The sequence below is a fragment of the Lolium rigidum genome, chromosome 6 (genome assembly GCF_022539505.1).
Source record: "Lolium rigidum isolate FL_2022 chromosome 6, APGP_CSIRO_Lrig_0.1, whole genome shotgun sequence".
Taxonomy (NCBI): Eukaryota; Viridiplantae; Streptophyta; class Magnoliopsida; order Poales; family Poaceae; genus Lolium; species Lolium rigidum.
Window position 1 is genome coordinate 82,295,899 of NC_061513.1, and position 17,371 is coordinate 82,313,269.

General features: G+C 43.0%; 2 protein-coding genes across 2 annotated transcripts; one reads left to right on the forward strand and one right to left on the reverse strand.

Moving 5' to 3' along the window:
• Positions 1–397: 397 nt before the first annotated feature.
• On the forward strand, positions 398–5,270 carry LOC124659698 (NAD(P)H dehydrogenase (quinone) FQR1-like). Its single transcript, XM_047197524.1, has 4 exons — positions 398–535; positions 2,498–2,591; positions 4,425–4,687; positions 4,791–5,270. Exons 1-4 carry the CDS (start codon positions 513–515, stop codon positions 5,020–5,022), a joined length of 612 nt encoding a protein of 203 aa, XP_047053480.1. The 5' UTR covers positions 398–512; the 3' UTR covers positions 5,023–5,270.
• Positions 5,271–13,185: 7,915 nt separating this feature from the next.
• LOC124666317 (transcription factor bHLH112-like) lies at positions 13,186–15,273 on the reverse strand. The gene is made up of 7 exons (XM_047203660.1): positions 14,965–15,273; positions 14,367–14,829; positions 14,185–14,292; positions 13,960–14,025; positions 13,756–13,821; positions 13,593–13,649; positions 13,186–13,498 (listed from the first exon to the last, which is right to left on the reverse strand). The coding sequence occupies exons 1-7, from the start codon at positions 15,201–15,203 to the stop codon at positions 13,346–13,348; spliced, it is 1,152 nt and encodes a 383-aa protein (XP_047059616.1). The 5' UTR covers positions 15,204–15,273; the 3' UTR covers positions 13,186–13,345.
• Positions 15,274–17,371: the final 2,098 nt, after the last annotated feature.

Here is a 17,371-nt window from a genome sequence, read left to right on the forward strand (position 1 = left end):
TTTCTAATAAATTTACCCATAAATTTCAGATTGACCCTCACGTCCATTTAAAGTTCTCTGAGTGATGAAGAAGTAGTGATTTCACACACCGGTGTTAGGGATAATAAAATTGAAAAAAATGCGTATAATAAACCGGAAGATGCTTGTGTGAAAGTAGAAAACGTTAGCAGATTCGCGAGGAGAAAACTGCATTTTCTTAGATAAGGAAAAACCTGCTTTGCTTGTTGCCAATTTGCCACTTGCCCCAAGTCAACAGAAAAGAAGCAAAATACATGGAGAGGGTGTGCCTGAATGAAAAGGAGAGGCGATAAAAAAAAGACAAACAAGGGGGCTAAAAGGGAAAACGAGAGGAAGAAAACTTGACCAATATTGCTGCTGGTCAAACCAAATCAACACCGCACTGCCTATAAATCATCGCCACTCCCACAACCGTCACAAAGGCACCAGTTCAGGACGCTAGCCTCCTATCCAATTGTCAGATCTCCAGGCTCAGGAGCTCCGAAGCCTCTCCAATGGCGGTCAAGGTCTATGTCGTGTAAGCATCCGCCCCACCATCTTCTTCTACCTAGGTCCCGCATCCTAAATTACTTGTTTTCTTGGTTGTTCCGATGCAATAACTGATATTGATTTTTCTTTCTATGGATTAACATATTTCGACAATCCAAAAAACCCTTTCTGAGGTTACGCATTGGGGATAATTCTCGAGTCGAGATTAAATACTGTATCACTTTTAGTCCGCTAGATGCCGCATGACTCCCCTTTTTTTATCGCTTTGTTCGTATGTAAGATCAAAAGATTGGCAGATATGATTTCGTCAATACGCGCAGGTGATTTGATCGCGAGAGAAGTAAATGATCGGAGAAAAAAATTGGACTTCAATAATTCTACAGTGTTGATTTCGGCTCACAGGGTCTCAGTCATGCCTGTAGTAATGGAATTGATTCGTCAAGGGGTGGGCTCCGGCTCTAATTGTGTTGTCCTCCTTTTCTTGCTTTTTTAATGCGCACCCGGCGATTCTGCCTCAATTTTTCAGCCCCGCTGATTGGTCCGCAAATGAAATCATGTTCTTTATCATTCGTGCAGCTCTTTACATATTTTAATTCTGGATTGAGATGTTGAAAGAAGAGTCTTTTGTGCGATGTCTATATCAACTTTGGCCATTCGCAAAGATGGCTTATGTATGTACTAGAAGTAGGACTGTGGGAGTCATGGTGTCCGTTCACTTTCTAGTTCTCACACACTTGGCTGCGGCCCATAGGTTGAATTGGTGTACACCAATTATTAAGATAATATTTTTATACATGTTTGTAATACAATTAAGGAAATCTACTTTTTTTCAATAAAGTACGGAAATCTATCTATTACACTATTCTATACATTCATACCCTTTTTTTATGAACTCGTAGAATGGAAAGTGGAGTTTGTAAGTTGTGAAATGCTTACGGTGTCATCAGGAGATTGCTTACTTTTTTTCATCTTACCCATTGTGAAATTTTCTATACCTTTTAGGATTATCACTATCATGCGCGCTTCTCACATGGTTATGAGGAGTATATATTATCGGGTTATAAACTTTGTATGTCACTCTCATTATGTTGATATGTAACATTTTATTCTTTTACGTCAAGGGAAATTTGTTTTGTCAGGGAAATTTTGGTTCTATTTATGTGGCTATTTATATTTTTCTGGTATGGGTTTCCTATGAAAATCTACTTGTTTATCACGTAGTGCATCCATGTATGCTACCATGTTTTTCTATGAACTTAAGCCCAACTTATGTATAGACCGAATTAAAAGAGCAGAAATGTATCTAAACTTCTAATATTAGTGAGTTCTTCATCACTTTTAAGTTCAGTGTTTCAGTCGCATGATGAACTGAAAGGTGAATAGTCCAGAAACCATATTTTAGTGAATGATTTTTCAGAAAGAAGATCTATCCTGTGTCCTTCTGTATGAATCACATTTTACTTCCAAATAGATTTTGTACAAGTAACTTATTCCTTTTACTATGTTATACATTGTGTTCAAGTTGTTAATAAATTAATCTCATAAGACAACTGACAGTTTCAGTACTCTCCGATGGAGGTACTTACGTGCCGTGCCTAATGCAAGTTTAGACCTTAGAATTATGTTTATCATGTTATTTCTGACATTGAATTTTAACCACCGCTGTTGAAACTCAGCAACCCTGCAATTTGGAACATTCAGATATTATAAGACCCATTTATACCTGACAAAAATTGAAATAATTAAAATTTATTGTTCTATGACTTTCCTGGGATTTATTAGAGTCTTGCCCTTTTGTGGGTCGACTACATGCATGTTATGCCAATGTTTTCTTGAACGAAAGAAAGTGAAAAGATATGCTCCAATTATGTTCTGAAACCGGTCATCAGCTCTGGTCAGATAAATAACAGTGTCGAATCACACAAGAATATTATGCATTTCTTCTTCCATAGAGCAAAAGTGGTAAAATACGCTGTTGATTCTTCCACAGGTATTACTCCATGTATGGACATGTTGCTAAACTAGCTGACGAGATCAAGAAAGGTGCCTCGTCAGTTGAAGGTGTAGAGGCCAAAATATGGCAGGTTGGCACCTATCTTCTCTGTCGTACAATTTTTTTTTTTCAATAACACGCATGAGACTTGTGTGTCTTCTATATTAAGATAGAGGAAAACAGCTTACAAGATTTGAAATCTGGAGCATCAACCACAAGCAATTGAGCCCCACTCCGTACTAGCCAAGTCAAATCTACTCTATCTCTCCTTTCAACCCACACAACACAGCTCGCTTCCAAAGTTCGAACTCTACCTTAATTTCAAGGCATACCTCCAGTGCCATTGTAGAGATCTTATAAAAGATCATACTATTCCTATCCAGCCAAATACATCTGGTGACAAGCACAACCAACGTATTCAGCTCTTTCTGATCTCTCCTCGGCACAGCGGCAGCCATACTGCTCCACCATTCAGCAATATCTGCATTTGCATCCAGCGTGAACCGGTGCAGCCTGTAGGGTAGTAGGAGCGTGTACCAAATCTCTCCGGACAAAGAACACTGAATTGTGATGTGATTTTCTGTTTCCGGCTCTTGGCAACATATATCACAGACTGGTATGTTGCAGTCCCCTCCTCTACACCCCTGTCAGCCGTCAACAAACGATTTTGCATCACGAACCACGCAGGTGCAGTTTGTGGACAAGAGGTTCCCCGGCTGTCCAGAGTTCAGTTGCTGCCGGCGCTCGCGTCCATCCCGTGAATAAAGCATTGTATGCAGACTTCGCCGTGTACATGCCAGCAATGGTTAGTTTCCACGTGATCTTGTCGCCTCCTTCGCCCAGACTGACATCTCCCAACAAGTCCCACAGGTCAAAGAATTCAGTGATAGCCTGGACAGAAGGGGCTCCTCTGATTTCAGCTATCCATCTTTTCCCAAGCAATGCATTGCCCACTGTAAGATATCTCGCTGCAGGTCGCACAAACATCATCAGGCTTGGCGCGATTCGCTCCACAATTTTCCCGTCTAGCCATCTGTCAGACCTGAACCTCCTCTGCTTCCTCTGCAAGAAAGGAAAACCTCCTCTGCTTCCTCTGCAATAGTGCACTTCAGGCCCTGCCACACCTTTTTCGTTTCAGTCATCTCCATCCAGCGCCAACGCATGCGGAGAGCGTGGTTTAACAGCTTCAGATTCTTGACCTCAAGGCCACCCAGATCTTTGGGAGTGCACACTTTGTCCCATGCCACCACGCGGTGCCCTTTTCTTGCCTCAGCCGCAGCAGACCAGAAGAAACCTCGGAAGAGTTTATTGATTGTGTTGAAGAACCAAGGAGGGAGGTCCAAAGAGAGAATATGATAAATCGCAGAGGCTGCAAGCTTGGAGTTCATGTACACTAACCTGCCACTTCTTTTGAGCAGCGATGCTTTCCAAGTTGGCACACTCCCAGCCGTTGCTGGAGCTCTGCCTTTGAAAAACCTGGTCAGAGACATCCCAGGACATCCAAAATTGGCTGCATATCCACCTTGTTGCGTCTGATGGGGGACACTGAACTGTTCGCAAGATTACAGTGAAATCCAGAAGCATTTCCAAAGATGTGCAACAAATCCACCGCCGCCTTCGCCTGCTCCACTGAAGGTTTGACCAGGAGTACCACATCGTCTGCAAAGAAGGATAAGCGATGCCGAATACTATAGTTTCCCAAAGGAGCAAAAACCCCTGCCTCCTCGGCTAGCCTGAAGACAGCATTCAGGATATTGAAAACGAGCACAAAAAAATTCAAAAAAGTATTTAAGCTCCCACAGATACTATTCAGGCCACGTGCCTTCATGACTAGTTTAGGCAACTAGGTTTCTTAAGTTGTTAGAATTCTTATAATGTAGAAAATTAATAATGATCATACATGTCTCTTCTGACCATCTGAAAGGTCCCTGAAACTCTCCCCGAGGATGTACTTGGAAAGATGGGCGCACCTCCTAAGCTTGATGCCCCAGTCATAACACCACAAGAACTTGCGGAGGCAGATGGGATTCTCTTTGGATTTCCTACAAGGTTTGGCATGATGGCTGCGCAAATGAAGGCATTCTTTGACGCAACTGGTGGCTTGTGGAGGGAGCAGAGCCTTGCAGGCAAACCTGCTGGCATTTTCTTCAGTACTGGAACTCAGGGTGGTGGTCAGGAGACTACAGCGTAAGTGCCAATCCGCGCCGTCCTGTTGACCAAACCTCAAATTAAAATACCACCAGAAATCATCCTTGTCAGTACAATTTAAATTTTGGTCTGCTCTTCTCAGGTTGACCACTGTGACCCAGTTGACTCATCACGGCATGGTATTTGTGCCTGTCGGATACACCTTTGGTGCCAAGCTGTTTGACATGGAGAAAGTTCAGGGCGGCAGCCCCTACGGCGCGGGCACATTTGCGGCCGACGGTTCTAGGTGGCCATCTGAGATGGAGCTGGAGCACGCCTTCCACCAAGGCCAGTACTTTGCGGGCATCGCGAAGAAGCTCAAGGGCTCTGCTTGATCTTGTCGTCGTATCGGCCTGCGTTGGCCTCTGCTGTCTGCACATACCGTAGATAAACATTTACAGCTCCACCGTATCGTGAATAGCTTGGTCTGTTCTTTTGTGGTGTTCAGAAATTGGTGTATTGATTTGTGGAACTTCTGATGCCGTGTGCGTGATATGTGTGCAGTGATGAATTGATTGCATGTAGGACTTGGATTGTGTATCTCTTAAATATATTGATAATGAAAGGTTATTTTGAACTGTCACACGTTAGCACAGCAGTACTGTTCTGTCTTAATTCACGTAGACTTCCACCTAATCAAAGTTCGGTTAGCATTCTGCCCGATGTCATAGATCTGCATCCCAGAAATCCACACGATTCCACCGAAACACTACACTGCTGGCTTAAACCTGCTAGTCTCTTCAGGGTTTATGATTGCAATTTTTGAGGTCGTAAAGAGAAGACCATGGTTAAACAGCATTTAGAAAATAGAATACTACGGAGTAGCAAAATCATGTTATTCTGCAAGTCATAAGATTACCAAAATGAAACAATAGACAAAATTCAAGATTGCACCGATGAGTCCTCTTCTTTTCTCAAATTCGCAGACAAAGAAACGGCAAAAGCTCAGACTACATTCGTATGGTCTTAAATGGATAATTGATTCTACATTAAAATACCATACACATGTTTAAACGGTCTATATATACAGCAAGCCTACAAATTCAACAACCTGCATAGAAAAATGTACTCCCTCCATACCGGTTTACAAGACATTGCGTATTTCGAGAAAAAACTTAGACTACTAATTTAATTTGGTCAACAAAATATAAGATATACTCCCTCCGTTCTGAAATAGTCTACATTCTATCCCCAAAATTCGTTCTGAAATACTCTGCATTCTAGCTTTTAGTCAACATCAACACTGAAACGATGTGGTTTTTCTCGCTTTATTGGATATTGTTATTTTCTATGTAAATTGGATTGGTTCACATATCTAAGTAGTACTAATAAATGAATACTAGTTTGTCTCATTTTTGCTAAAATGTAGACTAAATCAGAATGTAGGGAGTATATCATAAAAATATACTATTGGAAACTTCTTTTGAATATGAATCCAATGGTATAATTTTTGTGACATTTATTTTATATTTTTAACCAAATTATAGTCAATTTTTTTCCTTGAAATGGATAATTGGCTTGTAAACCGGTACGGAGGGAGTAATTAATACTACACGAGTGGCTTACCTGAAATTATTGTACTTTTTTAAAGATTGGACAACAACATTTATTATTATTTAGCCGCACTATCAAATGCCAATATGAAATTAAGTACTCAATCCGTCCCATTTTAGAGTGCCTACGCGTATTCCAAAATCGCCAATTTAACTAATATAATATAAAATTTATACTATAAAAATTAGGAGTGGTGTTTTGGCACATGGGATCATATGATCCCTCTATGTTGAAATACATGTTACACATTTTTTTAATGGAATGCAAAATTCAGACGTACATCTTCACGTGTTACACGCTCACAAAGTTGTTTTATGAAAAATCGATTTGTCGTGTGGCGTGTGTAAAAAGACAAAATTCAATGTTAAAAATAAGACCTTTTAGAACATAGATTTTCTCTTTTTTACATTGACCACACAAAAAATATTGGTTCCTCGTGAAACTTAACGAACCCACATATATATTGTGAAGATGTACATTTAGAATTTTTTGACAAATTTTTTCGATATTTCAATTTTTTCTTTTTGTATAGGGAGCATATGCACCTAGGAGCCAAATTAAATTTCTGATAAAAATTATACTATATTAGAAAGTACAACATCTAAACTTTCTATTGACATATATTTTGTAGTATATATTTTATATTATGTTGGTTAAATTAGTGATCTAGTAATACGTGTACAACCTTTAAACCGGGACGGAGGTAGTACACGATGCATCGTGGGGAGAACCCAACTAGCTTTTACACAATTTATTTCGGCATCCTTCCTTCGCCAAATGGTGCGCTGCCTCATATCAGATTCCAGTTCTTGAGGAAGGGCAAGCACCCCTTTCATCGAATGGAGTAACCCTTTTATCAAAGTAGATACTCCCTCTACCTCAGTTTACTAGACATACACGTGTATCTAGGTCATCAATTTGATATATGTATATATATAAATTATATAACACAAAAATTATATCATTAGAAAATATAAAATCTGAATTTTTAATGGTATATTTTTGTAATATACATCTTAGATTGAGTTGGTCAAATTGATGACCTAGGACTAGTAAACTGAAACAGATGAACTGCAATTTTTGTAGGGATTTACACACTATGCTGAACAAACTTTATACTTCCTCCGTTTCTAAATATAATCATTTAATTTTTTGAGGAAAATCCAGAATATAAGGTTTATTACGTTGATCCATTTATATGGACAATAATTTTAGTTATTTGATTATGTTTTCTTAGCTTATGCAAAGCCCTCTATTAGCTCACGTTAATTTCCCATGGTTAATCCCAGTCAAACATGGTGTGATTTTTTTAAATGTGCGTTTCTTAATTTCCGTGCCAAAACTTATATGGCTTATATTTAGAAACGGACGGAGTAAGCACCTCTTTCAGCGCCTTCATACTGTCACTACGGAAAAAATAGGCGTTGCCGTGCATCCTTTCTTTGCCGTGTGTTCCCGCACGGCAAAGATTTCTTTGCCGTGCGCACAGATAAAAACGCACGGCAAAGATCTTGGCCACGGGAAAGATAGACACGAGCGCACAGCAAAGATACGATTCACGGCAATGACGGAAGAGGCCGCACGACAAAGAAATGTACACGGCAAAGGCCCAACACACCGCACGGCAAAGATTCGGTGCACGGTAAAGGCGTTAGGCATTGCCATGTAACGTTGGCGCACGGCAAAGCAGCCTTTGCCTAGTGTTTTTAACAAACGCACGGCAAAGCAGCCTTTGCCTAGTGTAAGCGCACGGCAAAGATGTAAAAACTGGATTTCTTCTCATCTCAAAAGATGTGGCGTGGTATAGTTATCAACAAACAAACACTTAGCCCAGTGGCAAGGTCGCATGCTTTCTCTACTATGCGTCCTAGGTTCGATTCCCGGATCAACCAACCAATTTAGGCCTTTTTTTAGATAAAACATGTTTGGCACACGGCAAAGAAGCGACCTTTGCCGTGCGGCATCGCACGGCAAAGCCTTTGCCGTGCAACGTTGGCGAGTCACACGGCAAAGAAGCCTTTACCGTCGATGGCATTGCCGTGCGATCTTTGCCGTGTGTTCCCGCACGGCAAAGCGTTTGCCGTGCATATAGTGCCCTTTGCCGTGCAAATAGTTGCACGGTAAAGAAAGTTTTTCCCCTAGTGTGTCTTGCCGTCTTGAAAAACACCACATCATTCATCAGTAAACAATTGGTCTATCACTATCGGTCCATTCCGCCCTCTAGCCGATCCACCTTTACTCCATAGAGCAATGGTGAAAACCCTCAACACAAAAGATGAACAAGCATAGCGACAAGCCCCCCTCGCCCCTGCCATAGCCCCCTTGATGACAAGAACAAATAAGATATGCATCCATTTAGTTTGACTGAATAATGGACATACCTAAAACATCACATCACAATGTTCATGCTTGCAAAAAACCCATCTTCACCATCATAGCTTTCAGGAATGCCCTTTCATCATATCGAACTTGACGCACATATTGTCTTATTTATTTTCCATGTCCTTATCAAATGAACATACTAGTAAGCAATAAAGATGTTATCTGTTATAACCATTGGATGGAACAAAAGCGCTATGCTACTATGATATAAAGATTGCTAGATTGTATTGGGTGTGCTTAAATAAATGGTTAGGTTTAGGTATTATTTCCAATAAGTCAGTAGCTCGCTCCATTGTGGCAGAGAAATGAGTTTTAGTCATTTTTCCCATAATACATGGTTCACATCTTTCAAATTATTCAAAGTCAAGTGATTCCAGAAGCAGTCCATCAGAATGAAGCTTCTTCATGTGTTTCACGCCAATGTGACCAAGATGACAATGCAACAAATAAGTAGAAATATCATCATTCATTTATATTCATTTAGCAAATATGTTATGAACATGTGTATCACTACTATGGAGACTCAATAACTATAAACCATTTATCTCAGGTGTGTGATCATAAAAGATATTACTCATAAAAATCGAACAATCATTATTCCTAGACAGGAATGAATAACCATCTTGCAATAAACAAGATCTAAAAATAATTTTCATGCTCAACGCATGCACTAAATAACAATCATTTAAATCTAAAACTAATCCCGTGGGTAGCCGGAGAGGGAGCATGCCAACGGCGATCACATTGATATTGGATCCATTTCCACCGTGCAACGTCACCTCGTCTCTCTCCAGTCCTCGCTTATTCCACAGTTCCTATTTCGAGTTACAAATGTGAGCAACCGAACCAATATCAAATACCCAGACACTACTACGATTAGTAGTAAGGTACACATCAATAACATGTATATAAAATATACCTTTCTTCCTTATGTTGCCGGCCTTGAGATTTGGCATGTACTTGGGGCAACTAAGATTCCAGTGCTCATCACTGTTGCAATAAAAATACTCAGTGTTCGGTTTAAGGCCAGCCTTAGGCTTCTTCGGAGGTGCAACAACTTTCTTGGCACCCCTTCTTGAAGTCATCATTGTTCTTAGGCTTGTCCTGCTTCTTGAAACTAGTTGTCTTGTTGACCATTAACACTTGGTGCTACTTCTTGATTTCTACTTCAGAAGGTTTAAGCATTGAGAAGAGCTCAGGCAGTGTCTTCTTCATGCATTGCATGTTGTAGTTCATCACAAAGTTCATGTAACTAGGTGGAAATGATTGGAGAACACGATGAATGCCCAACTCATTAGGAATTGTTAGTCCCAGCTATTGGAGCTTGTTCGCGTGCCATGCATCTTGAGCACGTGCTCGCTAACAGAGATATTCTCTTCCATCTTACAGTTAAAGAACTTCTCATATGCTTCGTAGCTTTCCACAGTCGCGTCAGTCTCAAATATCATTTTGAGCTCTTGCATGATCTCATACGGGGCATGGTTCTCGAAACGCTTCTGAAGCTCTTGAAAGGACACATATGCCGCCTAGGGGGGGGGGGGGTGAATAGGAGGTTTAAAACTTTTACGATATGGGCTAAAAAATGCGAAATAAAACTAGCGTTTACTTTTTCAAGCCCAAAAATCATATATTATGGTTCAGCTATGTGCACCAACAACTTATGCTAACCAATACAAGCAACTATTTGATAGCAAGATGTATAACTTCAAACACAAAGCTATCACAAAGTAAAGTGCATAAGTCAAGAGCTCGGGTATAGAGATAACCGAGGCATGTGGAGATGATGGTTTGTCCCGTAGTTCACACTCTTGTTAGTGCTAATCCCTGTTGGAGAGGTGCGATGGCTTAGTGCTTCCCGAGAACCACAAGAGGCCTCACTTTGAGGTGTGGTTGCTGGATGCACACCAAGGCCACAAAGGCCTCACCCAATATGCGGTAGCACACCACACATTGAATGCCACAAAGGCCTCACCTTATTCTCCGGCGATCCTCGCCACAAAGGTCTGGGTCACGGTTCCACTAAGCGATTTTTCTTCAAGGCGAAAACCGAGCCTTACAGAAAGCTTAGGGCACACTTCCACTACTTAATTGGAGTCTCCCGAGAAATCGCTATGAAAGCCTCAAAATAGTCTAGGGTTCCAAGAAACCAAGAGTAACAAGTTCCTCACTTTCACTTCCACAAATCTTCGTGGAACGCTGAAATCGATGCACCATATGCAATGGCAAATCCTTCACTTCCAAATTTTACCAAAGCTACAAAAACTATTGAAGGAATAAGAGAGGAAAAACAAATAGGAAATTCACAAATAACTCCAAGATCTAGATCTAGTATGTTCCCCTCACTTCGAGAGGATATGGATTGGCGGAAATGTAGATCTAGATCTCCGATCCTCTCACTTTTTCCTCAAAAAGATTCAAGAATCATAGGAGGAATAGAGGGTTAGTGCAAGCTCTAAAGGTCAACAATGGTGGAGAGAAAAAGGGGAAGAAGCAACAAACCCAAGGAGGAAGAAGGGGCCTTACATACCCCCTCCCAACGAAATGTGGCCGTTGGAGACCTCCCAGGCCGGATTATCCACCCCCGGTGATTTTTCGGAGCTCCCAAACCCCCCAGACGCACATTTCACGCAAGCTTATGGTGTCGCCGAATATTTGGGTTGGATATTTCATCCCTAGGCCGGATAATCCCCCCCCCGATATTTGGGGCACAAAATTGGCTGGGTGGGCTGGATATTTGGCTCCTAGGCCGGATAATCACTACCCCCTCTAAAATATGCCTTCCTGGCATAATAGCTGTTTGCGGCAGTTTGACCACGTTGTGTGCTACCTCCATCACTCGATTTTTTCCTATCTTAGTAAATATCTTGAAGCTCACATTGACTAGACAAATAGGTTGAAATTGCTGGATTTGAATTGTATTATATTTCTTGGTAATAAAATAATGGTTCCCAAGTTAAGATGGAATAATGGTAATTCACCATTTTGAAAACCTTCAAACATTCTCATGAATTAAACTTTTATCACATTTCAAAATGTTTGATAAAATTCATCCATGAAACCATCTAATCTTGGCGCTTTATTCTACTCCATTTGCATAATCGCATCATACACCTCTTGCTCAATGAAATAAGCAGTGAGAATATTTTTCTCCTCAACAGAAAGTTGAGGTATATCAGCCTTGTCTGACTACCTTAAAGAAAAATGATTTGGGATCGGCAGCCCAAATAAACTTTAGTAATATTCAGTGATATTGACCTTTAAGTTATTTTGCCCAACAGTAGTTCACTCGTCTTGTTCTGGCTAAAATATTTTTTTCATCTATGTTTACCATTAGCTATAATTAAGATGAAAATATTTTGTGTTATCACCTCCCTCCTGAATATGCTTTACCTTTGCTCTTTGAGCCCGTTTGGACTCATCGTCGCATCTTAGTTTAGCTAACCCATAATTTGCATTTTTCAGTTGACCATGCCCAGATTCATTGATGCATTGATTCAGCTTTTTATCAAGCATATCAATTAGATAATGTAAACGATCTCTCTTTTTATAAACACTACTCAAGTTATTCGCCCAACCTCTAAGAAAACTTCTAAGGTGATGAATTTTATGTTGCCATATCTCCACATCTCTATTTCCATGTGTTATGGAATTCCGTTCTCTTTTTATAATATCCACAAACCCCTTAAGGCGCAACCATGATAGCTCAAAAGAAAACTAGGCTTTGTTCCCTAGGTGAGCTTGTTCATCAGAATAAAGAATAAGTGGATTATGATCCGATTGAGCTCTTGCAAGAGCTCTAACATTAATGAGAGGAAACTTCTGATCCCATTCATCACTTGCCAATACTCTATCCAATTTTTCATATGCGGGTGTATCTCTACGATTAGCCCATGTATATTATCTCCCAGAGAGCACAATTTCCCATAGATTAAGATTCTCAATGATTACGTTAAAAACAAAAGGCCATCGAGTATTGAAATTCACATTATTTTTATCCTCTTATGTATGCATTATATTAAAATACCGTCGATCATGGTTTTTATACATAAGAAAACTTTCTGAATTAATATGACTATGTTACCAACCAAGCAGGAAAATCTTGAGTGTATAGGAATCTGAGAGCATGTTGATTCCATTAGTCCAAAGGTTTATATTGGAAGTTTCTATGATACTACTATATATATTTCTTGAAATGCTTCTGTTAAACTTTCTATCATCCATAGATCTCCCTTTGTCACCCCGAAAAATATTATAATCCGTCCTTTGTAAAAATTTGCCACCTGCCCAAAACATTAGTTCCACACAGACATAGACTTGTTCATACAACACTACCAGTAGCATTATACCTTTGCAATTGGTTGTGTATATATAATAGTATAGATTCTCCATAGTCGACAGCCTCAAATCATTCTCTTTTGCACCTGCCCTACATTTGTATATTCATGTTAACCTGTCTTTGAAGGCTCAGCCTCTATAATCTCCTCCTTTTCCCTTACCAAGTATCTTTTGATTGCTTGGATGATTATCCCTTGCTTTTCTTCACAGACTGGCTCTACTAAAAATTATGTTCAGTGGTCACCGTTTACATACATTTCTTAGTATTCTAGGAACACGTGGCTTTGCTTTGCTTTAGCCTCAGTGCTGAGTTTGTTTGTAATCTCGACATGTACAAATTGCTTAGCACGTGTACACGCCGAAAGCTAATCAAAACTACCTACATCTCTACCTAAACGTGCCTCCAAATGTAGGGTACCAGAATTCCGGCACCGTCTCGCTTGCAACCGTGTACGTCGTTGCTACCGGCACAAGGCACAAGCCTCGGCTTCGGAGATCCTTCTTCGGCTCGCCACTGTCGTTTTTTGCATTCTCAGAACCCTACAGTCCAAGAAATGCCATGAACAAATGCAAACCACACGGTAACGGAAACATAAGATGCATAGGGGGATTAGTGGAAAATTAAATTTGTTACCTTCGGCTGGAACTGCTGCAATGGGTTCGCCTTCTTCAAATACGGATAGGTCAGAGACTGCAAGAAGTTCAGTGCCTTGTATATTAGCGACGTTCGTGAATGAGCAAAAAAATGTTGATCGATTGCTGCAGCAAAAGGCAAGCGTGTAACTTTGGACACTCACCGCAACTTGGTCATGGAGGAACTTGATGTATTCGTTGGCCTCGTGAAGAACCGATGCGGTATCGGTCTGATGTGCGAGGATACCAACGATAAGTTAGGTCATTATCGATCTCAGACGAGTTTAGTACAAGAGCACTTGTTCTCTCCGATAATTGGAACGGTGCGGAAATATAGGAAGTTGATTCAGAGCAGAAAGAACTAATACCTTTCCAAAAGGCGAGACTAGTTGCTGGAGCGCAGTGATTCTGTCCCCTAGCTTCTCTTTCCTCACCTACAGCGCGCAAAAACACAAAAGAAAATTTTATGCAATCCAAAAGTCATCGTCCATCGATGCTCACAAAAGAAGAACACCAGCCATCAATGGAAGCAACAAAAAGAGATCCTGGAGTGCAGAAGGATCAAAAGAAAATAGATTTGGATCATGCTGTACCTTAAACGTGGGCAACGGCGATGGCGCCTCGATCCGCGGCCTTTTCGCTGCCGCCGGGCTGTCGGATTCGATTTTCCTCCCCGCCGGTGAGCAGGCGTGCTCGGCAGACTGCAGGAGAAACTAAGGTTATGCACATCTTGACGAAACCCTAGCTACATATGGCTAGTGGTTCATGCTCTTACCTTGGCCATGAGATTACTGGAGTTCGAGCTGTAGCTGGTTTTGGGTTGTAGGGCTTGCAAGAGAAGATGCGACGATAGAGCGGCACCACCGAAAGGCATGTAGCTGCCGGACCCGGACAAGTACTGCAGTTGGGCGCCACCGCTTTGCATCTGCATCCCCGCCGAACTGGCGTCGTAGCTCGCCGTGGACTGGCACTCCCCGAACATCGGAACGTTATGCCCCGCCGCCACCGGCGCGGCCGCGTTGTCGAACATGCCATCCATCGGGGCCGTGCTATACGGAGAGGACGCTGCAGGAACCTGGTCGAGCAAGCCGAAGCCGTGGCCCATGTCCCTGAATGGGTTATTCATCACGGTCTCGATGGCCGACGGCTGATGAGCTCGAAATAAGGGCCTCGTCGTCGTTGACGCCGCCATGTCGTCTTGAAGCATGGCTTGGAAGCCAGCGTCGCTTCTCCCGCTCCTAAACAAGATCATGCAAGGCAGGACGTTTTAGCCATCCGATCCGCACCGGCGGTTAGAACAAATATAGCTGCTACAAGGCTAGAACACAGACGGCCGAGTATGCGATGCATGTGGAAGACGAAAGGGAACTTACAAGAAGGCCTGCGTCCAGTCCATGCGTGGATCGGCAAGGGAGGAAACGGCATCAGATAAAGGCTGGTGAGAGGTGTTGCTGCTCCGGCGAGGGTCCTGGAAGGTTATTGAGCTCGTGGACTCCGCAGCGGGGGACGTCCAGCCGCATGCAGCTGCATGACCGGTGTCCATGAGTGGCGCGGCGGAGCACGCCGACGTGCCGTGGCTTCTCTGAGAAGGACTCCACCACTCGTCGGCCATGGAGATGAAGGGGTCGATCTCGGTGTCTCTTCGTGATGCTGTACTGCTGTTTCGCTTGAGGTGTAGAAGTAGGTTGGTAATGGATGGGACGAGGGGAAAGAGGAAGGGGAATCTGGGTATATATGAGGGTTACACTCCGGTATGGGCTGTAGCATCAAAACTAGTGGACTTGCTGGGGCTGGCTGACCATAGGAAGGGGACAAAAGAGGGTCGCTAAGAGTCACCAGGGTCTTACTTTTTCTTCTTATATTCCTTTCCTTGCATCTTGAGAAGAATTTCGTCAATTTCTTATATTCTTTTCGTGAAACACAACGTTGGTAGCTAGACGCACACATGCACATCAATACAAGCACACATCACCGGTTCATTCATGGAACTGTAAGAAATGCCGCCTCCATTCAAGAATATAAATGTTGACTCCACATAAATAATATTCCGTTTAATGAGACGCATACGCCAAGGAATTTTGTGAGCAATGAAAGACTTCGTTAGGCACCGTGTTTCGTTGCTAAAACTTTTGCCAACTTTTACATTTCGGACGACCTCAATCTAGGTTGAATCTTTTAGTTAAAAGGGTAAGTGCGAAGTGAATAAACCCTCCTTTTTTCGAAATGGGGAGGAAAGCCCCGGCCTCTGCATCAAAAATATATTAAAAGTGAATAAACCCTCATGAGACGCTCATCTTGTTTATATATTAGCGAAATTGGCAATTACGGATTACATGCACTGTAACATATTCAAATGATGACTTGAACCTCGTGTTTTATCAATAGGGCGGTTCAAATTTAATCTATACACGTGTCACTAAGACAGACAAAAAATATCTCAATCAAAATTAGTATATGTTATAGGAGTAAATTTCGATCTTATGTCTCTTGAAGGCAGTATACATTCCCATTCTAAAAAAATATCGATAGCTAGAGTTGTACAGGTTTGAGGCATTTTTCAAATATCCTTTTTCTGCGGGATTCCTTTTATCTTTGCCTTTCTTGCATTTCCAATTGAAATGCCCCCCCCCCCCCCCCATGGATATCTTCACGGAGAAGTGATAGGCGGGCATATTGGCCTTATTGTCGTTCTTGTGTCCTAGCTATATATCTTGATGACTTGACACTTGACACATAATTCTTCCATGTTCTTGAAAAAAATCATGTATCCTAGCCTCTGCATCGTGTTAACCACCACAAAACTGAGGATGACGCCCGCGTCGGCGGGACCATGGCTCTCGCCGGGAAGGAAACATCGCCGACGATTTGTCCTGCCGCCGGTCCAACCTATCTCGTCGCCAACCGGGGAATCGCCGCGCTCTGGTAGTCGGTTCGATCCCTTAGAGGCGACGGAGGCGGATGCAGAGTTTTCCATTGCCGAGGAGATGGCGTTGGATGGCCTGGAGGATTCGCCGAGGGTTCTGCCGATCGGCCGGATCGGTGATCGAGATCGTGCGGAGCTTTTGGAGGATTTCTGGGGCAAGATTGGCTTCCCGGATGCTGAGGCAAGATCGTGGGAGCGACGACCGCCGTCGTCCGCGCCGGCTGTGGCTAGGGCAAGGTTGACGTCGCCGCCGGCGAGGTCTGCCAGGCCGCTCTCCAGTTCGCCGCCGGGGCTGCGGATGCCTAAGGGGCCGGTGCGGATCAAGGCATGGAAAGGACCTCTACCCTCCAAGCGGATTACGCCGCCGGCTATCTTCGGGGACTTCTTTCTCAACGCCAAGGTGGGAGTAGACAAGAAGGACGGCGGCTCTTCCTCGCCGGCGCCGGCGCCGGTGACCGCAATTCGGCCAACGTTTGAACCAGCCAAGGCGGGATCGGCGTACGTTGGGCCTCAGCCTCGTTGGGCCGGTTTTTGCATGGCCTTGATGGGCTTGCAGCGAGCGGTTCGTCGAGCGCCTGGTTTACTCGCGTCGATCACGCGACATGCGATCGTAACACCGATTCTCCACGTTGACGCCGCACCTCCGCCGCCCCTGCTCGTCCCGCCGGACCCTCGTCTCCCAACTTCGTCGCCGGTGTCGTCTCTGCTCCGAGCTTCTCTTCCCCGTTCGTTCGCTGAGGTGGTGGCTCGTGGTGCTGCGGCCGCTGCTATGGCAGGGCCCCCTCGTCCCGTACCACCAGGGCCTGCTCCAGGTCCGTCGGCGCCGCCTCCTTTACGGCCGGTGGATGCGGCGGGGG